Here is a 22,896-nt window from a genome sequence, read left to right as displayed (position 1 = left end):
AACAAAAAAAAGTGAGAAAAAAGCAAGAAAAATATAGAAGAGAAAAAAAATAGAAAAAGAAAAGTCAGCTCCCTCTCGTTGAGCCTCATGTTCTGTAGATTCAGTGCAAGTTCCTCCACCGACAAGTTTTTAAAGGGACTGTGTGTAATATTAAATGCCTCTTGGTGGTACAAAAACATTCATTCAGTAAAAAAACAACAACATTGATTTAAACACTAGGAAAAAATACCTGAACTGTCATGGTTGTTTTTGGATCCCTTAACCACAAGGGTTGTAGGTACAACATTTCCTGTGTTGTGTCTTGGGCAAGTACAGCCTGGTGGCGACCATCCCTCTCCAGGCCAACATATGTTTCCACCCGATCATACCGATGTTAATTCATATGCAGAAAACAATCAAAGGTAGAGAAATTTGTATTTCTTTTTAGTGGAATCCATACCTAAGGTCACTCCAATGTTTGTCTGAAAACTTGCAACTACGCTGTGCTCATTTGGCACTGTTTTTTGTTTGTATTAGTGTGAAGCACATTGTAAAGCGCTTGGGGAGGTCTTCATTGACTTGAAAAGCGCTATATAAATGCAGACCATTTACCATTACCATTTACAGAACCATCTAATGTTCAAGTATTACACACTGGGGCACTATAAATAAATATGTATGATAGTTCACGTATTTTGGCTTTATAAATCCATATTGTTTTTAATGCATTAAGTTTAATCACTACTAAGTGCTAATCATACCTGTCAACCTGTACGTTTTTGCCGAACAAAGTACGTTTATTATGCATTTTAAGACGTGTATGACGTAAAGGAAATCTGGACGGAAAAACGCAATTTTGTCAATTATGGCTACCATCCGGTATACACCGACTATCACGAAACGGCAAATCAATCAAGTCAAATGAGTTCGCCGCGGCACCCTCTATCTCGGCATCGTTTTTTTTTCGTTTCAAACGAAGCGAGCGGTTCGATGCTACTGTGCGCATGCATCTGTCGCCTCGAATTTCATGTGGTAGTTATGTAGTGAAAGGAAGTCCTTCTCTTTTTAGAGAACTGGCTTTTCGGCTCATCTCATTAAACGGCTCACTTGCTTTGATGCATCATATTACGAATCATTATTGTTGTATAAAGAAGTTAGTATAAAAGGAGAAAATGAAAAAGACGGGTTTGTGGTTATCCCTTTAATCAGTATATCACCAACAATAATTTAATACAGAAAAAGAATGAATAATTTGAATAAGAAAATGTATTATTCTACTTAATTATATTTGCATGTATTTTTTCCTTCTACAGTGAACGTCCAAGCTACTTAATTTTTGAATTTTTTTTATAATAAACCTCATTCATGTCGAGTGACTCAGTAACTCACAACAAATGTTCCCTTTAATTTTCCACGGGTCTGAGCGTTCAGTCGTCGGTGAGCAACGCTTGAAACAACAGTGAGCAACCATAATCCCAAGTGTGGCAAGATAATTAATTACCAAACATGTCCAAAACTTGATATCAAGTTACATTTTGCTGAGTTTCCGGCAATGCAAAATTATTTTTCTCTTTTGAATGAATTGACTAATGTACGATTGCAAAGGTTGTACGGCCTACAAACGTCGTTTGTTTTTACAACAATTCTTTCACAAGATTTCCATTTCTTTTTATTTCCTGATATATTTTGTCGCATAATATTAACATTTTTGGGGGGCTTATTTAGTCGAATGTAAGATACAGAACTGTACTTAATCACATTTTTAGTGGAAGTACAATGTTGGCAACAACATTCATTATTTGAATGCAACACAAACTTTTTCTTCTTTTTTCCATGTTTTTTTTCTACTTTTTTTTAATTCCTTTAAAAAAATCTCATTGTGACATTTCGTTCTGTGTACGTTGTTACAAAGAATGACAATACAAAGGAAATTATTATTTTTTTTTTTTTCTTTTTTGTTCTATTCCCCCCTTCCTTTAAGTCATTTTGTGCATAATTTTACATTATATTTGGTCATGTTGGGATTAAAGACGCAAAAACAACCTGGAGAGCCGTTTACGACCCGAAAGAGCCGGCTCCTTTTAGTGAGCCAAGCCGAAGAAGCCGGTTCTCTACAAACTCTACTAACTTTACTCAACTTCGTTCTACTTTGACTCGACTTCAAAATACCGCATTTAGGGCACAACGTCAATGGAACCTGTGTATTTTTACCTTCATGCACTGTAACTTTGACTTAAGTCGCTTCTTAATTAGTAATTTTGGGCCCTCATTTTTGTGCGCTGTTCAGATTCTCTTGTGCGCTGAGAATGTGCGAGCAGCGCGCAATTGCGCACGCACGCAGCATAGAGGGAACACTGCTCACAACAAAATGTCAATTAACAATATATTTGATATAACGAAACACGTAACACGATATAACATGTTACTCTACATAAATAAACACGTTTGAAAAAAAATATGGTGCAAGATTATTTTGTATTTTGTAAGGGGAAATACAACATTTTGTAAGGGCATGGAGCCGTGGAGGTTGACAGGTATGGCTAATCAATGCACACTGTCCCTTTAAAGCGCTGATGACACTTTCCTTCCGCCTCCCTATTCTTTTATGTCAATTAATCTTGCGCATTTTTGTCGCGCATAACCGGAAGTAAACAGTGTCGGAAGCATCGCGCTGTTAAATGTCGCTCCCCGCTCGGATTACTTCCAGGACGGACGAGAATGGCCACCGCGCATTCCTCCCACTCTAAAAATATCTTCTTCAGGGCACATGAGACAGGGAGCAAAGTGGGGGACGGTGGTTATTTTTAGCCAGTTTCACCCTTACGTGTGGCTCCGAGAAGAACTCCAAACAAAAATGCCCGGAACCAGCGTAAGACCCAGAGCTCGGGAGCGGAACAGCGTTCTCAATAGACCCGAGTTTATGTCTCTCAGTCAGCCGCTGAGAAGCGGTGGCCCCCCGGAGAACCGAGGAGGAGCGGGACCGAGACGTTCCTGCAGTGTCCGCAGCCAGGCGAGCCAGGCGAGCGAGGACCCCGGGGAGGCCGGCCAGCAGCGGCTCCCAGAAGAGGACTGCATGCAGCTGAATCCTTCCTTCAAAGGCATCGCCAAAAGCTCGCTTCTCGCCATCGATATTAGTCTGTCCAAGCGCATGAGCGTTTGTGCGCATGCGTGGTCCTCGTGGGGCGGATGGCGCTCCATGGTTAACCTGCTGGCGCTCACCGGACATGGCCTCACCTGGATCGTCGGAACCGTCGTGTGCCTCACGCGAAGTAACACGCTGGCCGGACAGGAGGTGCTCGTCAACCTGCTGCTGGGTGAGTGAAGTCCGGTGATCAGCCGAAACGTCTTTCCTCGCCGAAACGTTCTACCCTAGGCTAATCTGACAGCATACCTGTCAACCTCCACGGCTCCATAACCTTACAAAATGTTGTATTTTCCTTTACAAAATACAAAATATATATATATATTTAAATGTGTTTATTTATGTAGTTTAACATGTTATATTGTACATGTGTTTCGTTATATCATATATATTTTTTAATTGAAATGAACTGCATTTATATAGCGCTTTTCAAGTCAAGACTTCCCAAAGCCCTTTACAGGGTGCTTCACATTTCCCAATAGCGGCCGTGCAGCCATGTAAGGCGCTAACCTGCTTATTGGGGGTATTAGGCGTTCAGTGGTATTAGGGGTTCAGTGTCTTTCCCAAGGACACTTCGACATGTAACACGGAGGAGCCAGGATTCGAACTGCGATCTCTTGATCCCAAGACGAGCGATCTACCTCCTGAGCCACTGCCGCCCTCAATTAACATTTTGCTGTGAGATACTGAGTTGCTCGACATGAATGGGGTTTATTATAAAAAAAAAAGTTAAAAAATTAAGTAACCTGGACTTTCACTGTAGAAGGAAAAAATACATGCAAATATAATTAAGTAGAATAATACATTTTCTTATTCAAATTGTTAATTCATTTTCTGCATTAAATTATTGTGGGTAATATACTGATTAAAGGGATAACCACAAACCTGTGTTTTTTCATTTTCTCCTTTTATACTTCCTTTTTTTTCTTAACTTCTTTATTCAACAGAATAGTTCGTAATATAATGCATCAAGCAAGTGAGCCATTATAGAGCCGGCTCTCTTTAGTGAGTTGAGCCGAAAAAGCCGGTTCTCAAAAAAGAGATGGACATTCTTTTACTACACAACTACCAAGGAATGATGCATGATGGGAAATCCCCAGGCAGCAGACTCATGCGCACAGTACCATCAAAGCACTCGCTTTGTTTGCAACAAAAAAAAAACGATACAGAGCTAGAGTCTACCGCGGTGAACTTGATTGATTTGCCGTTTCGTGATAGTCGGTGTATACCCAATATTGACAAATTTGCGTTTTTCCGCATGGATTTTCTTGGTGGCAGTATCACAGGAGGTAGAGCACTCGGCTTGGGATCAAGAGATCGTTGTTCAACTCCTGGCTCCTCCGTGTTACATGTCGAAGTGTCCTTGGGTAACTGAACCCCTAATGCCCCCAATAAGCAGGTTGGTGCCTTGCATGGCTGCACGGCCGCTATTGGTGTGAGTGTGTGTGTGTGAATGGGTAAATGTGAAGCACATTGTAAAGCGCTTTGGGAAGTCTTAATTGACTTGAAAAGCACTATATAAATGCAGATCATTTCATTTCGTTTCATTTGTACGTCGTACATGTCTTAAAATGCATAATAAATGTACTTTGTATGGCAAAAACATACAGGTTGACAGGTATGCAAGTACAACTAACACTATGCAAAAAGGCTATCACAGAAAACACACCAGGCTTAAAAGCTCCGTCAGAAAACAGTATTTTGAAGCAGTGAAAGAGTCAAATAAGACTAAATCGAAACCAAAATTGCAAGTACTCTACGTAGAAAATTGCAATCAGCCGTGTGCTCATGCGCAATAGGCATTGATAGGACAGCTCAATGGGTAGCAAGGAATTTCAGAATTTGTGGTGCTCCAATGGGGGATACCTCATACTTGAAAGACGTGGGAAGAGTAACCAAAAATGTTACTTAAGTAGAAGTACTGTTACCTCAGAATATTACTCAAGTAGAAGTAAAAGTAGTCGCCCAAATAATTACTTGAATAAAGGTAAAAAAGTACTTGGTCAAAAAATTACATAAGTACAGAGTAACTGTAGCAACGTCTATCCATTATCTGCACCGCTTATCCTCCATAGGGTCACGGGGGTGCTGGAGCCCATCTCAACTTTCTCTGAGCATCGGGCAGGGGACACTCTGAACTTGTTGCCAGCCAGTTGCAGGGCACACCGTGACATACAACTCACTTGCTCACTCACACCTAGGGACAATTTGAACCGGCCAATTAACCTGATATGCATATTTTTGAAAATGTGGGTGGAAACCACAGTGCCCAGAGGAAACCCACGCAAGAATAGGGAGAACATGCAAACTCTGCACAGGAAAGCTGATAGCTGGATTTGAACCCATAACCTCAGAACTGTGCCACCGCCTGTAGCAAACTTTTTTTTTTTAAACAACCATTCAATCAGATCATCAAAGTCCATCCAACCAAGGAAAAAAATACATTTACCGGTAGTTTAAAATTAGATAAAATAACGTAAATTCAAGGGCATTAATAATCAATACAATTAAAATAGTACAAATCAAATGTATTAAGCGCAAATAGCGCTTTTGAAGCTCCAGTACTTTTTTAACAGGCTCTGCAAGCAGAACAAGCCTGCCCATGAACTCGTATAAATTGTGTGATTGCGTTTCTGTCTGTCTGTCTGTCTGTCTGTGTGTTTGAAATGTGCTTGAGTTTTGGGTGAAGTGTTTGTAAATGCTTGAAATTTTTGCCAAGTTTGTCAATAGTCTGACTCGATAGACCATGCATTTAACAAAGAAAGCTAAAAGTCTGTAAAAATGATGCTGACACACCTGCCCTGGTGCCTAGCTTTGCCATTGCATTTCTTCTTCACTCATGTTCAACAGCAGCTGGATGCCAGACAGGGAACCGGAGAGTTGTTCCACTTTCTATGTTGGGGATAATGAAATAATACCCAATTCCCATGAACTATACATATAATAATGTATTTCTTACCTCTGATCTAATTCCAAGGCAATTTGTACATTTTTCTTGTTGTAACATTTTCAACATGCAGTGTGTCATTTATTGCCATTACTTGTCCAGAAATATAACTTTGTATTTCAAAATGTGTCAATCTCAACAGACCATCTCAACAAACTGGATGACCTGTGATTTCATATTTCACCCACTCTCCAATATCCTTAAAGCAAAATAAAAAATGTTGTGTGAAGTAGCATAGCTACAAAACAATAAGTTTCACCAAGTTTTTGTCAAAGATGTCACTTTTATCCATGAAACACTGTCTGGAAAGGTGTGGGATGCGATTTTCCACCAATTATATTACTACTATAACCAGCTTGGGGGTATGGCGCCTGCCCCGAGACTGGGAGGTTGTGGTTCAAGCCTCGGCCGAGTCATACCTAAGACTTAAACATTGGTACCCGTTGCCTCCCTGCTTGGCGTTCAGCATTAGGGGTTAGAATTGGGGGTTTGGTCACCTTATGACTCCCAACACCTCAGTTGGGTTGAGCGAGGGGGCTGGGAATCCCCTCCTCTGAATCAATCTCCCAAAAAGAGTCAGAAATGACTCTAGCCACCTCCCACTCCGGGGATATGGCTTATATATATTATATTACTACGACATCTAGTGGTCAAGTAAGACAGACTGTGCCTTTAAAGACATCATGCTGGTTAGAAATTCCTAGAAAATCGTAAAGACCCAGCACTGGTGAGCTAATTTTAGAACCAGTCCGTGATCTACTCAGCAGTTCTTGGTGTGAAGAAGAAGAAAAAACCTTTATATGTTAATGTTTTGTATTTCAATAATCAAGTGTCATATTGCGTAGTAGGGCTGCAACTAATGACTATTTTGATAGTTGAGAAGTCACCAAATTTTGAAAAGATAAGTCCAATAATCGTATTATTAATTTTTTCTTAAATTTTGCATGACGTTGATTTCTTGATGGTGCAAATTACAATAAACATTAAAAAATCGGTATCATGAAAAATACATCTTTTATTGGACATACTGCGAATTCTTACAAAGAAATTCAGGCAATCCACTCTGTCAGTGGAGACATAAATAAGCCTGTCCTTTTTTATGGACAGGCAAATAAATAAATTAAAATCAAGTTAAACTTTGTTACCCCTGTAAACCAAGAACAGTTTCATTAACAGCGTTAGAAGCAAAAAAAATATGTGCATTTTGTAAATTACATTCTGTAGTCAACTGCAAAGTCTGTAACAATAGAACTTAATGTTTCTCAACATTACAAAATCTAATGCTCTTAACAACTGATATTTGTCGTTTTTAACGTTTTAACAACTGACGTTTGCACTTTGGACTACATGGTTTTATTTTCAATTACATTTGACAGGCACAGTCTGGCATAACGCTCAAGCTCTTATATTGGAATATACGCGAATAAAAAGGAAAATGCATGTCATCAAAACCGTATTGACTTGAATGTTAGTTGAGGGGAGTCAGACTCCGTTTCGTTTAACTATCTAACATGCTTTCTCTTTGAATGTTTGTGCATCTTCGAGTTACTGTCATGATATGCAAGGTCTGCATCTTTGCAAACTTTTCAAGTTGTCTATATATTGGGCGTATGCAGGCTAAAATGCTCACAAAACTATAGAAGTTTCACTAAGCATGCTTGATGTTGACGTCTGCATTTCTGTATGTTACCACTCGAGACAGATGCTTTTGTGCGTTAGAAAGTTTCAGCAGAGATTATAATCATGTAATAATCATGTCACTTTGTTGGAAGAACGTGTCTGGCGACAATATTTGACAATTTAATTAATTGTCGACTATACCTATTATCCCTTTTTGTCGATAACGACGACTAATTGTTGCAGCCCGATTGCGTAGTTGGCGCTTTTCCTGCCCAAGAACTTTAAATTGACATCAATCTGAAATTGTACTCATACTTTCTTCTCTCAACTGGGTCCAACATCTTTTGTGGTGTGAAAGCGAAAACCGATTAGTGCATGGAGCAACAGGGTGCACTAAATTTGATGCCAACTCTTGTGTTTTTATTTTTCCATCACCTAACAATAGCTACGTTGATATGATTATTGTGTTCTTGGTAAGACAACACACTCCTCCAACAAACCGGCGATGCGACTGTGAGAGCAGACCTTGACGCGATCGTTCCCATCCGTATCGCCTCAACTTGCTAAAACCAAACAATTAGGTGAGGCGGTGTTATTTTTTTACTCAAAAACGCTTTTTTTTTTTTTTTTTTTTTCGTGAGACTATTCGGTTGCAAGCTTGTTTGGGAGCCAAATCCACTGAACTTCAGCAGCCTGGCACCAAAGCTGCTGGCAGAGCAGATTAACACTTGACAAAAAAAAATGTGCCTGTAGCACGTACTTAATGGAAAATTAATCTTTTACTCTGATCAAACTGCCTTTGTTGTTAACTCTTTGATATCTGCAAGTAGGCAAGCCATTTAAAGGGGCTGTGTATATTATTTGACCACTGGATGTGTTATGTAATGCAACCGAAAACAAGTGTTAAAAACCACAAGGTAGAAACTAAACTCGAAGTGACGAAACCGCACCATTTTTTTCTTCTTTTTGTGCGGTCCCTTCTCAAGGTTTCTTCATTTTCCTTATGTTGAGGTTTTTGAGCTTTTCTTTACCCTCGTGTAGGTTTTAGATCAGGGGATGGTGTTATAATAGTCTGTAGTTTGCAATAGTCTATGGTCTGTGCAGCCCTTTGAGACTCCTTGTGATTAAGGGCTATACAAATAAACATGACTTGACTTTGCTGAGCAGTTTTTGGGGGGTACCTCTAACAGCAAGATGTCAGAGTTTCATTGCAGCTCCCTCTAAGTGAGACACATTTTATGTCAAATTTCTCAACCTATAAGTATTTAAAAATGAATTTTATATAATATTTCATGTATTCTTGCTTCTTTTAAATAAACGTTTTTTTAACAATTTAAAAAAGATAATCGCTAGGAGCTGACAAATAATACACAATGTTTTTTTTTAATCCAAAAGATAAATGTAACTAATCAAAACATTTTGCTTTAGAAACATCAGTTCCAAAGGGATTGGTCTACTTCGCCACTGGACAAGGCATACAGTTTGTTTTTTTACCACTAGCAGGCGCTAAATAATTACAAACCTTAAGCCAGGAGTGGGGAAACTATGGCTCTCGACCAAGATACGGCTCTTTTCATGAGTACATATGGCGCTGAGATAAAATACTAAACGTGAAAAATTCTTCTAAAGCGTTCCAATTTTGATCAGGGCAGTCAAGATTGGTGCATGCATAACCAACGAAAAGCATGCAGAATTAGAGTTGTCCTTAAAAAGTTTAAATTAGATAACATTTGTTACAATGCCAAACTGTGTTCAAAGACCCTTTAAAAAATCCACCGCTCCTATCTGCTTTTGCTTAGAGTAGTGTTTCTGTAATGCAGTGGTTAGGATATTTGCATAACGCACAAAAAGTCCCCGGCTTTAAACCGGGTGGAAACACTTTTTTGAATAAGAGAGGGATGGGCGACACCAGGCTGTACTTGCCCAAGACACACCATAAGACCCTTGTGGTTAAGGGAAACCTGACCCGAGCTTTAGAGTAGCAAAGTTTCAAGATGCGGACACCACCATTAAGCATTCTATACTGTTAAGTTACATCATCTATCTGTCTTTTAAAGATCCTGTAAAATGAATCAAATCCAAAAAAAATATTTGTTCTAAATATTCCACATTCTGCTCTAGAGTTCACCATTGTCCAACATGAGTGTGTATAATGCAGAGAGTAAGGTGATATATCGGTGAAGGGGAGTCTGACTCAAGATTAAGTGATTGGACTGCAGCATTGTGCTGACCAAGCCACTTTAAAAATAGAGCGCCCTGTTGTCAAACACAAGTGCCTGCCTCCCAGAAATGTAGAATGATATTAGGAGAGGAGTCCCACTCCGTTTCGAAGTGCCTCATTGTCTTGGCATGAAGACGCGCCACAATGATATAACACAGCCAGCAAAGGCTTTCAGCGGATACATTTTCACAATCCAAACTTGTGTAAAGCCATGAGAAACTTGCTAGACAGCTTGCAAAATACATGCTAGCGTAAGCAATGTTAGCATGTTAAAGGCTGACGGTTTACTTTTAACACGGCCATGTACTATTTTGGTGCCGCTAAATACAGACAACATCTGCTATGCGCGGTCAGAGATAATGTTGCCAAGCTATGTGTGCAGTGTTTAATAAATGATGCAACCCCAATACATGAAATGCTTTCAGATATTTTATTTTGTTTTAATAAATTATTTACAATTTTGATAGTTTATCATAACACTGTTTTTCAGACCAATATTGATACTCAACTTTTGCAGGGCTCCAATTAACGATTGTATTATCAATGGATCAGTCAATCATTTTTTTAGATTAATCGATGAGTCAGATTTTTTTTTAAGCACATTTTTAGATTCCTCAAATATTGAAGTTCGGGACAGATGGAAATTTGGTTAACAAAGCGACAGAATATTCCATAATATAAAACAATCAAAAATCAAAATGCCCGTCAAAAAAACTTAAACATAAACAAATACATACAAATGTATGTCATACACCCACAAATACTGTATATAGGAAACTCTTCCTATCACTGTATCCAAAAATCATGTTGCATTTAGACTTATCATAAGGAATAAAAAACAAAGAAAGAGCACTAAATTTTGTTTGTTGCAAAACTGTTTATCCACCCAAGAAATATCAAAAATATAAACCTATTTTTCAAAATTTTGTAAACAACAACTATGCTCGTAGAGTTAAACGTTTTATCATTATTATTTTTCGTTTTGCTTTATTTATTTTAGTAATTTATTTTCTGAAATGGTTCTCTATTCCTGCAGCACTTTCTGTTCCTTTGACTTTCGTGTGTTTGACTGTTTTATGCCAATTTTGTTTGTAATGATGCAATGTTCAATAAAAACAAGTATTAAAAAATGTGATCCTTTTTTATTTTAAATGTAAAAGACGGCCCTCTGACCAACCAAAGTGGCACTACAACCCTCAATCTAAGACCTACCTAAAGTAAATTGAATGCTGTTCAACCGAAAGTTTTGGTCTCTTTTGAAAGGTAACTCTCTGAGGTCTTGCCCCCCAACTGAAATAATCACTGCAGGTACTAGTAACATTGAATAATGTTAGTTGGAACACACAGAAACAGAAGATTTTTATTCTCGCCTAAATTATTTTTGCAATCACATGCCTACAGATGAGTGTAGCAGGGGCATCTTTGCTGGAAAACAGCTGGGATAATAGCATTAACCTTCATAGGCTATTTCAGGCTGTGGACTGTGAAAAAAAGCTTGCAATTGGTCAAGAGTGATGGCAATCACAGAGGCTATAGCCATATTGTAAATCATTTTATGAGTTTGTTAACTTTTGAAAGGAATTATGGGCCAAAACGAACAGATTACAACAATGCAGAAATGCTTTTAGGTGGATTTTTTTTTATCTGTCTGCATTATCGTGTGTTTTGGGTTAAATCAGGGTTAAGGAACTTTTTTGACCCAAAGAGCCATAAAAGCAAAAAATGTTTTAAGAAGAAATTGAGAGAGCCACATCATATATTCTCAGACAAAATTGAAAAAACTGCCAAACACGCTCTCTAGACAAAAGCTAATTCTTCAGCACATTTTATTTCACTGTGTGTCATTTGATGATTGAATCAAATGTATGAAATGAGAATAATGCCAAATCCTGTGTCCCAAATCAATGTAAATATGCCATTTACAATTTGTCTTCCACCTTCAGTTAAGAGTGTTGAGGTATTTTTTTCCATGAAATTTGTCCTTAATAACAGTTTCAAAACAATGCGCATGCAAAGTTCTTTTGTGAAAATGTCGCAAATTACTGCAAACGATAAGCATATCGTGATATTCACTTTCGGTTTAGACTGCACTAAGCGAGAGCGAAAGAGAAGGAAGTGCCTTGCGGTGTGTGCAGGGATCCACCCACCTGTACTGCTCACCCAATAAAAGTCGTTTGCCAGCGTTTTTATTCATCAGTTTAAATGGTTTCTTATCAAACTTCTGCATTAAGTTGCTTCGGCTTTATATGGACCAAAATCGGGATTAAATAACTTGACTTTGGAACGCCACAGACTGAGAGATGTGCAATAGTTACATTTTATTTCGGAGCCATACGTACTCATGGAAAGAGCCATATTTGGCTCCCGAGCCATAGGTTCCCTGCCCCTGGGTTAAATATTTAACACGTTCGGATTCATGAGTGTAACGAGACCATGTTGGTGGAGAATCGTTTCATCAGCTGACTACCAGAGCATACTAATGGTGAACTATACTGGCTTTATAGTTTCCAGGTATCTAGTTCCAGTTGATCGTGATGTTTCTGTAATGAGTATATTTGAAATGTTCAGCATATCTTGATTTCCAGGGGTTTAAGCTGTCCAATGATATGTGGCATGACATATCAGTGACTGGTGACATCATGCAGTCTTTGCTACTTAACAGTCTGAAAGTGAAGGGTTTGAAAAGTGCTTGAATTTGGCCATGAAAAGGGTGTTTGAACCCTGAAGATTCCTGCACTACACATCAACATCTTGTGGTCAAATATTACACAGTGTCCCTTTCATAAAAATGGTGACCATGATTTTAAATTTGTCTGCAGCGCTGATCGTGGACGTGCTGACTGTGGCGGGTGTGCAGCGGCTGGTGAAGCGTAAAGGACCATGGGAGATCTCCCCGGGGTTCCTGGACCGGGTGGCCATGGATGCGTACGCCTTCCCGGCGGCGCACGCTAGCCGCGCCGCCATGGTGTCCAAGTTCCTGCTGTCTCATTTGGTGCTGGCTGTGCCTTTGCGAATTCTACTGGTTCTCTGGGCCGTGCTAGTGGGCGTTTCCCGCGTGCTGCTGGGCCGCCATCACCTGACGGACGTTTTGTGCGGTTTCGCTCTCGGCCTCTTTCACTTTGGCCTGATGGAGACTGTGTGGTTGTCGTCCAACACCTGCCAGACGATTATCTCCATCGGGACTCTCAGCTGGAGCCCCTTCCCCTGACGTACTGGTCTCGGTGCAGATTCGCATGGATGTCAAACTCAGTTTGGCTCTGGGGCCGAGTCCAGACTTTCTGTTCTGAGGTGGGCCGGATCAGTAAAAGAATGTCAACTATAAATTTGTAGCTTTGTTATTCAGTACTATGCTTTATCTTTTGGCCTAAATTCGTAACCTACCCTTTATATTATAATCACTGATGACAACGGATCTTTTCTGAACACAACACATTTATTCACAAACAATGCGGAAAAAAAGGATTGTGTTAGGCAAGTGTTAATTGGTTTATTTTAAAAGTTGAGTAAATGCAGTTTTACAACTGGAGCAACTCATTACGCTATACAAACTCACCGTAAATTCTGTGCTAATGTTTGAACCCATTGATTAAACACCCTCTCCCCGTGCACAGGCTAGCATTCGTGACTGGTAATCAGGGTTGGGTAGGGTTACTTTAACTGGATTACTTTCAATTACTTTTGGAGAACTCCAATACCAAATATGCTAATAAAAGACAAAAGAAACTAAATATGAATAAAATTACCACCTTGGGGCAACGACAGTCACAAAATGTTATTGATAACACGTTGCAGTGCAGTACAATCTAGTTTTTTCGGAAAAATCTCTTCAACTCACATCTGTTTTCTCAACTGCTAGTCCTTACAAAAATGTATTTAGACTTTATTTGGGAAATTATAATGCTCTTCATGTTATCTTAACCAACCTGACTGGCCTGAGCTCAACTAAAGTAAATAGGCAACAAAGTGACTGGAGATCTTTTCCACCAAAAATGAGTCACCTAACTATTTGTTTTTTTATGTTTGACAAACATTTTGGGAATAACAAACATACTTAAACATCAAAAATTGCAAGCATAAAATGTAAGGAAATAGCATTACAAATGGTGACTTGTTGTTAGTTGTGTACCTAAAAGAGGCGTATGAGCAGGCGTGAGCTATGGCAAACAGCAGTTCTTGCATGAGTGTGTTCATTAGTCATTCATTTTGAAACCTTCCAGGTGTTTTATGTCTATTATTTATTGTAGTATTCATACTGTTAAGGGAAAATTGCATAAACTGTGTGAAAGTTGTACACAGTGGACATAACATACTCGTCTCAATTTACTTGAAAAATCCTGGTGAAATATGTTTCTGACTTCTGTTGCATGAAGGGCAGTTGGATGCAAATTGCAGAGGCTAGGTGTGCCTTTGCCATCTAGTGGAAAAGCATTCAAATCACTTACTTTTTTTTTAATTCACTGCACTTAGTTATGTATTTTTAACTGACGTTTTCATTTTAATTGACATGTATAATAAATATTGTTTTTTTTTCAGGAATTAATATATCAGTGTTCAGGCAATTATACATATTTTTTGTTCCATTTTTTTCAATGATAAAACCTAGATTCTTGTAACGTGTTGGTTTTTTTGTTTTTGTAAAATGTAAAATGAAAAGACGAAGCTGCCTTTCATTTGATGTTCTTAAATACCATGAAAATGACTCAAAGAGACGTTGTGTACTATTTAGCCCTGCCTAGTGGTAAAAACAAATATCGGAAATTAATGGTAAATGGTCTGCATTTATATAGCGCTTTTCAAGTCAATGAAGTCCTTCCAAAGCGCTTTACAATGTGCTTTACACTTACCCATTCACACTCACACACCAATAGGGAGTCAGCCATGCAATGCTGCTTATTGAGGGCATTAGGGATTCAGTGTCTTACCAAAGGACACTTCGACATATAACACGGAGGAGCCGGGAATCGAACCTGCGTGTGCTGTATGCATAGCTTGACCCATCACTACAGCTTACCCAATCATATTGCTCTGTTTGCTTGGCTGGCATTTCTGTCTGTTTAGTTTCTGTGGCTTTTTTTGATAAATTTTTTTACATTTGAATTATGCCATAACCGATTTTTAGAAATCAAAACCTGCGCGTTATTTTACTGCTGTGTTCTTCTAGTGTACATTTTGCACTGCGATGTAGTGGTCAATGATCAATACAAGTTTTAACAGCAAAATGGATTTGCACATTTTTTTAAATGAATGCAATTTATTTTCATTATATATGTCTACAAAACTACTTTTTCATTACTTTAACTCTAAATATGTTATTTATTTTAAGGGACAGCATGTAATCTTCACCACATCCTTGTGGCGGAAAATAGATGATTCTGAGAAAAAAAGTATTAATTTTAATAATTGCCCAAAAAACATGAACTCTCATGTAAACGTGCTTTTATTTTTAACACTTGGTGGTCAAGACATTTGTATTTACTCTACATAACACGAAGCTAAACTAAAATAAGCTACCATATTTCCGCCCAAATCCTTGTGAAAGCCGGGGAAAAGAAATAAGAAAATGTGGTCCTGTTTGATGAGTCTCCGTAGTTTGTGTTCTCTTTGGTGCTTTGTAGCACACTTTTTCGGTTGCACTACGCAATACGGTGACGTCTAGTGGTCAAATAAGACACACTTGCAACATCTTTAGAAATTGGCTGTTTGTTTAATTTACTATCATAATGTGGAGAATTGCACTGTAATATCAGAACATCAGAATTGTTTAGTCAAGGTCATTCTATGATTGTTGTTTTTCTATTCAAATACATATTGATTTATTTGTTGTCTTAAATTTTAGATCCCCTCCTCATTATGCAGATTTAGGTAGCTAATTTGTCATAAAATGATGTCCTTTTTCCCTGCATTGAAGTTCAAATGTATATATTTTTCACGTAGCTGCATAATTATAGTGGGATAACTAGTGCGCCTCAGTGCATGTTTGCCTCAATTTTTAAAAAATATATTTTTGTCTTCTGCTGTTTTTACGAAGGATGTTGCAAAACAAGCTAAATAACAACGTGCCTGTACCATGGCCGAAGTTTATTTTGTACAGGTATGATGTGTTTTTACTTCTCTGAGCCATCTCGTTAATTAAACAAAGATGGAATGTGCCTTGGTTGTGGTTTTTGATGCTGTTTGCAACAAGCGACGAAAATGAAAACGTGTTTCTAAAACTGAAGGAACAAATTAGAACGACCTTTTTAATTGATAACATAGTGAGCGTGGTTTAAAATGAGATTAAACATGGGAATCCAAGAAGAACACGGAATAGAGGCTTAAAAGAGGAAAAACGGAAGACAAAAAGAATCATGATAGATAGGGAAAAATATTTACAAGGCAGGGAACAGTGTGTATTATTTACCACCTTAGTGGTTGAAAAAAAAACTTAAGAAAAATAACAATACACAGTTAAAAAAATCTCAAGTATATGAACTATCATATTAGCGTCCATTTCTAAATACTCAGGTGAAGAAATCTGTATTTATTTGACATCGTGTCAGAACCCGAACAGACGGTGGACCCAGACGCGTAACGTTTTCACACAAGCTTTATTTTACGGAAACGGGGCAGTCATTCGCAGGAACACAAACGCCAGCGATTCGGCGATCACTGGGTAGAAGAAGTGAGACAGATAAGTCAGGCGCGAGAAAACCGGAAGCCAGGAGCAGACGAGATCGAAACCGGACAGGATAGACGGAATCAATGCTAGATACACGAGCAAAAACCAGACAGGACAGAAAAGACGGGATTGATACCGGATACTGAATACACGAGCAGGATACCAAACAGATGGAATCAATACCGGATATACGCGCAAGATACAGGACAAACGGGATCGATACTGGGTACAACAGCAAGATACCGGACAGGACAGACGGGATCGATACCGGATAATGGTTACACGAGCAAGATACAGGACAAACAGGATCGATACCGAATACTGGATTCACAAGCAGGATACTGCATAGGCCGGGACAGACGGGATTGATACCGAACAGGACAGACAGGATCTATACCGGATACTGGGTACACGAGCAAGATACTGGACAGACGGGATCGATACTGGAGCAAGATATGGGACAGGACTGACAAGATTGATACTGAATACGGGATACACGAGCAGTATACCGGACAAGACGGGACAGACGGGATCGATACCGGACATAGTCAAAATGCAAGTCTTACAAGTGCAGAGGTTCGTTGACGGACTGACAAGGAGTGAATGGGAGCACTGAGTTTAAATAGGGGTGGGGCCAATCAGGCAACAAGCAGCAGCTGGTGCCAAACGAGCGGGCCCAGGTGAGGGCAATGGGCAATCGTGACAATATAGCAAGAGCCTTACCTAAAGGCATATTTGTTGGCCATCTTGCTGCCACGAGTACCCAAAAACCTCAAAGCGGCTGGGTAAAAAAAAAGAAATATAAATGATGTGGGATTTTTTGGGTCATTTTGAGTTTCCAATGTTTGTGTTCTTCCATGTTTTTTGGAAGTCTTCTTTGTTTGCACTACACCATAAGGTGCCAGATGTTGATCAAATGATTCCTTCTGTACCTTTAAAGGTGGCTTGAGTAGATTGAGGTGCCCTTAAAAGTTTAAAAATAAATACTTTCTCTATTGGGTTAACAATGCCCAAATTAGTTCAAAGAACCTTAATATTTTCATGGTACCTATTTGCTCTTATCTTATTTTTATCATCAGTGTTCTGGCCACTCAGCACATTAGGCTGGACGAAAGAACGCAGGAGGAATGGGGGTGGTGGAGAGTGATTTTGCATGCTGGTTGTTTTCATTCCTTTGAGGATGAAAATGGTGAAAGTAAGAAAAGGACTGTTTTAATACAGTCCAAATGCCAACCCAAACCCCCAGATTTAAAAAATACTTTATTCTAGCGGGACTAAGAGAGACACGTACATGCACGGAGCACACAGCAGCTTGACGAAGGCTGCAATGATGATTTTAGCCAGACGATGGCGTAAGCAAGTAAAATAATTTTGGAGATACGAACATGACCTTTAAGTCCATTGGAAAAATAGTGCAATGAAAAAGTAGTGCAATGGCATTTAGCGCCAACAAATACCCCAAAACAGTCGAGAAATAATATATGAATACCCATTTATAAACGTAGGCAGCAAGATATGTATTTTCCAGTCTTTTGCACTTATTTGAGGTGGTGTTCCTTGTTTTAAGGGACCCATAGTTGTAACCACAGAGCAGCAGGTCAAAGAGGTGGTGACCGGGATGAGAGAAGTTATTTATGATGATGTTGGCTCTGCTGCAGTAAATACTGTATATGACTTTTATTTTGTGCCACTGCTTCTGTTCTGCAAGACCAAACATGCCCAGCATACGGGTCAAAGTTTCCCTCTAGTGGACATTACATGCTATTACATCACCGTGTGTGCTTTTATAAAGGTTTTCAATTAACGCTCATGCATAGGGTGACAATCAGTGACCTTCCATCAACATACCTGCCAACACTACCGCTTTACGCGTTAGACTATCGTTTTACGCCCCTTTAAAACGCCTACCACTTACTACCAATATAACGCTTTTTCAAATTTAAGCAACAAAAATCTTGGCACGGTCGTTTTTTATTTCCGTTTTTGAAGAAGTTCGCTACTTCCTGTTTTAGACCAGCACATAGCTTTTTATCTTTTCTTTTTTTTCCAAATAAATCGTAAGACTCATCGGGTTATGCCCATGAAACTAGTGTGCAATAAAATCTACTGCTTTTTAATGTCAAAAGGTTGGCATGTATGCTTCGATAGTTGAAGGAGCTCGGATGAAGGTGAGGTATTTTAGTCAGATGAAGAGGCTTCTCCTACTGCCGGTAACCAAAGAAACCAGTACTTTCTGTTTCACGCGGGGAATCAAACCTCCACCCAAAAATCCAGCCTGGAGAGGGATGGGTGTCACAAGGCTGTACTGGCTCAAGACACACTACAGAAAGTGGTGCCCCGAATAACGTTAACTGAATCTAGAACTTATTTACTCACTGCTGCGATCTCCTGGTGTGTGTCATTATTACAGCCTTCATTAAACTACTTATGTTGCAAATGCAAGTACTCTTCCTTTTTTATCTCTCTTATGGATTGGGTTGGCGTTTTGACTGTACTTAAAACGGGCCTTTTCTTATTCTCTCTCTCTCTCTCTCTCTCTCTCTCTCTCTCTCTCTCTCTCTCTCTCTCTTGCTATATATATAGATGTATATATCTTCTTTCCCTCTCTTCTTTTCTTTTCTTTCCTTTCTCGGTTTCAATGTATTTCTATTTCTATCATTCTTTAGCTTATTTCCTCTCTCTCTTTTTTTTCTTTCTTATTGTATTGTCTGTCTCCTTTCTCTCTCTCTCTCTCTCTCTCTCTCTCTCTCTCTCTCTCTCTCTATATATATATATATATATTTATCTCTTCTTTCTGTTTCCATCTTTCTATTTTTGTCTTTCTTTCTCTTGTTTTTTTCCCTCTCTCTGTGTCCTCTTTCTCTTTCACTTGTTTTCTGTCCACCCCCTCTCTCTTCTTTCATTGTCTTTCTCTGTTTCAATTTCTTTCTATTTTTATATTTCTTTCTCTTGTTTTATCTCTCCTCATTTTCTCATTGTCTTTCGTTCCTTTGTTTTTCTTTCTTTTTAATCTACAAGTTCTGCCCCCCATGAGTTATTTCCGACCATGTGGTCCTCGAGCTAAAAAACATTTGACACCCCTGGTTTAAGGGATCCATCCATTCATTGATTTTTGCACCGCCAATCCTCCCGAGGGTCGCGGGGGTGCTGGAGCCCATCCAACCTATCTTCGGGCAGTGGGCAGAGGACACCCTGAACTGGTTGCCAGCCAACTCACTCGTTAATTCACACCTTTGGACGATTTGGACTGGCGAATTAACCTGCCATGCATGATTTTGGAATGTGGGAGGAAACCCATGCAAGCACAGGGAGAACATGCAAACTCCACACAGGTAGGGTGGTAACTGGGTTTAACAAGTTAAAGGGTCCATCAACCGTGAACTGTCAGTTGTTACAAGTCATGTTAAGTCAAGTCATGTTTATTTGTAACGCCCTTAATCACAAGGAGTCTCAGAGGGCTACACATATCACAGATTATTGCAAACCACAAATTATTATTACACTATCCCATACCTGTCAACCTGTACGTTCTTGCCGTACAAGAAAATCTGGACGGAAAAACGCAAATTTGTCAATTATGGGTACCATGCGGTATACACCAACTATCACGAAACGGCAAATCAATCAAGTCAAATGAGTTTGCCGCGGTAGCCTCTATCTCGATATCGTTTTTTTCCGTTGCAAACGAAGCGAGCGGTTCGATGTAGTGAAAGGAAGTCCGTCTCTTTTTAGAGAATCTGCATTTTCGGCTCAACTCATTCAAGAGAGACGGCTCTCAAACGGCTCACTTGCTTTGATGCATTATATTACGAATTACTATGTTGTATAAAGAAGTTAAGAAAAAAAGGATGTATAAAAGGAGAAAATGAAAAAAGACAGGTTTGTGGTTATCTCTTTAATCAGTATTTTACCAATAATGATTGAATGCAGAAAATGAATTAATGATTTGAATAAGAAAATGTAGTATTCCACTTATTTATATTTGCATGTATTTTTTCCTTCTACGGTGAACGTCCAAGCAACTGAATTTTTTTATAATAAACCTCATTCATGTTGAGCAACTCAGAATCTCACAACAAAATGTTAATTAACAATATATATGATATGACGAGGGCAGCACGGCGGCGCAGTGGTTAGCGCGTGCGGCACAGTTCTAAGGTCTTGGGAACCTCCTGTGTGGGTTCAAATCCAGCTACCAGACTTCCTGTGCGGAGTTTGTATGTTCTCCCCGTGCTTGCGTGGGTTTCCTCCGGGCACTCCAGTTTCCTCCCACATTCCAAAGACATGCATTTCAGGTGAATTGGCCGGTCCAAATTGTCCCTAGGTGTCAAGTCAAGTCAAGTCAACTCATTTTTATTTGTATAGCCCTTAATCACAATAAGTCTCTAAGGGCTTCACAGATTAGTACACTATGTTACACAGACTATTTTTCAGCCGACAAGAAGAGTAGGTTATTATTCATATGCAATGGAGTAGAAGTGAGTTTTAAGTTTAGATTTAAACATTTCCACTGAGGTTGCAGATCGGATCTCAGGGGGAAAAGCATTCCACAGCACCGGTGCCCGGATGGAGAACGCTCTCGAACCAGCAGAACACTTCTTTGCTCTCGGGATCACCAGAAGACCGGCACTCTCAGATCGTAGGCTTCGGACCGGGACATAGGGGCAGATCAGATCTGAAAGATAAGAGGGAGCAAGTCCATGTATGATTTTGTACAATACTAAGAGAACCTTGAAGTCACATCTTTGGCTAACTGGGAGCCAGTGCAAGTTAGCCAAAATCGGTGTTATGTGATCGTACTTTTTTGTCCTAGTTAAAAGCCTCGCTGCGGCATTTTGTACTAGCTGAAGAGACTTGATTCTGGACTTCGGGAGACCGGAGAGTAGTGCATTACAGTAATCGAGACGGGAGGTAACAAATGCATGAATTATAGTTTCCGCATCAGACTGAGACAGTATTGAACGGATTTTGGCAATGTTACGAAGATGGAAGAAAGCGGTTCTAGTAATTTTCTTTACATGCATCTCAAAGGTTAGATCAGGGTCAAATATGACACCTAAATTTTTAACTGAGTCACTCTGTGTGATGTGACATTTGTCAATGTTCACAGCAGTTTTTGAGAATAAGTCACGGCATTTAGATGGACCAATGACTAACATTTCGGTCTTTTCAGAGTTAAGACGCAAGAAATTGAGTGACATCCACTCTTTTATCTCAGTGAGGCAGGCCTCCAAATTTCCACAGTTTAGTGTGGAAGATTCCTCCAACGGAAGATAGAGTTGAGTGTCGTCTGCGTAGCAGTGGAAGCTGATATTGTACTTGCGAATAATGTCACCTAATGGAAGCATGTAAATGTTGAAAAGAAGGGGGCCAAGCACTGAACCCTGCGGAACACCGCAGGTAACATTAAAGGGCTCAGATGTCATTTCACCATATTTAACACAGTGCGTCCTATCTGAGAGGTAGGATCTGAACCTTGATCCAGAAATATTAAGTAATTACAGACCTGTGTTAAACCTACCTTTCCTCTCTAAAGTACTCGAAAAAGTAGTGGCACAGCAGCTGAATGCTTTCATATCCGAGAATAACCTTTTTGAATCCATGCAATCAGGATTCAGGGCTAACCACTCTACTGAGACAGTTCTGATCAAGGTAACAAATGATCTCCTAATGACAATGGATTCTGGCGCTTCATCACTTCTGCTGCTGCTGGATCTTAGTGCTGCTTTTGACACAGTGCACCACAATATCCTACTAGAACGGTTGGAAAAATGGATTGGTCTCTCAGGAACCGTCCTCTCGTGGTTGAGCGAGTTGTCCGTCCCTGTGTGCCCTGCAATTGGCTGGCAACCAGTTCAGGGTGTCCCCTGCCCACTGCCCGATGATTGCTGGGATGGGCTCCAGCACCCCCGCGTCCCTACTGAGGATAAGCGGTGCAGCTAATGAGATGAGATGAGATGATATAACGAAACACATGTACAATATAACATGTTAAACTACATAAATAAACACGTTCGAGAAAAAAAAATGGTGTAAGATTATTTCGTATTTTGTAAGGGAAAATACAACATTTTTTAAGGGCATGGAGCCGTGGAGGTTGACAGGTATGCTATCCCCTAATCTAAAACCCACGACAAAGTATTTATATGGTTTTAATAATCTACTTGTTAATTATTTGCATGTAATAGTGAAATTAATAGATTATTTTCGTAATGTGTATTTTGCAACACATTAAAAAAATTCCGTTATTTACTTCCGTTGCGTGACGTCACCCTCCAACGTCAGACGCACGGAACGTCGCCTGCGAAGCCTGCCTTGCTCTACACTGC

At 39.5% G+C, this 22,896-nt stretch overlaps 1 protein-coding gene across 1 annotated transcript; it reads left to right on the top strand.

Annotated features, from left to right (window-relative positions):
• Positions 1-2,607: 2,607 nt before the first annotated feature.
• Positions 2,608-16,058, top strand: LOC148350717 (inactive phospholipid phosphatase 7-like). Its single transcript, XM_088320010.1, has 2 exons — positions 2,608-3,293; positions 12,729-16,058. Exons 1-2 carry the CDS (start codon positions 2,747-2,749, stop codon positions 13,115-13,117), a joined length of 936 nt encoding a protein of 311 aa, XP_088176136.1. The 5' UTR covers positions 2,608-2,746; the 3' UTR covers positions 13,118-16,058.
• The last annotated feature ends 6,838 nt before the right edge of the window (positions 16,059-22,896 follow it).

Source organism: Urocampus carinirostris, chromosome 16 (assembly GCF_059441175.1).
Source record: "Urocampus carinirostris isolate Australia breed hairy pipefish chromosome 16, RoL_Ucar_1.0, whole genome shotgun sequence".
Taxonomy (NCBI): domain Eukaryota; kingdom Metazoa; phylum Chordata; class Actinopteri; order Syngnathiformes; family Syngnathidae; genus Urocampus; species Urocampus carinirostris.
This window is presented reverse-complemented; position numbering and strand designations above follow the sequence as displayed.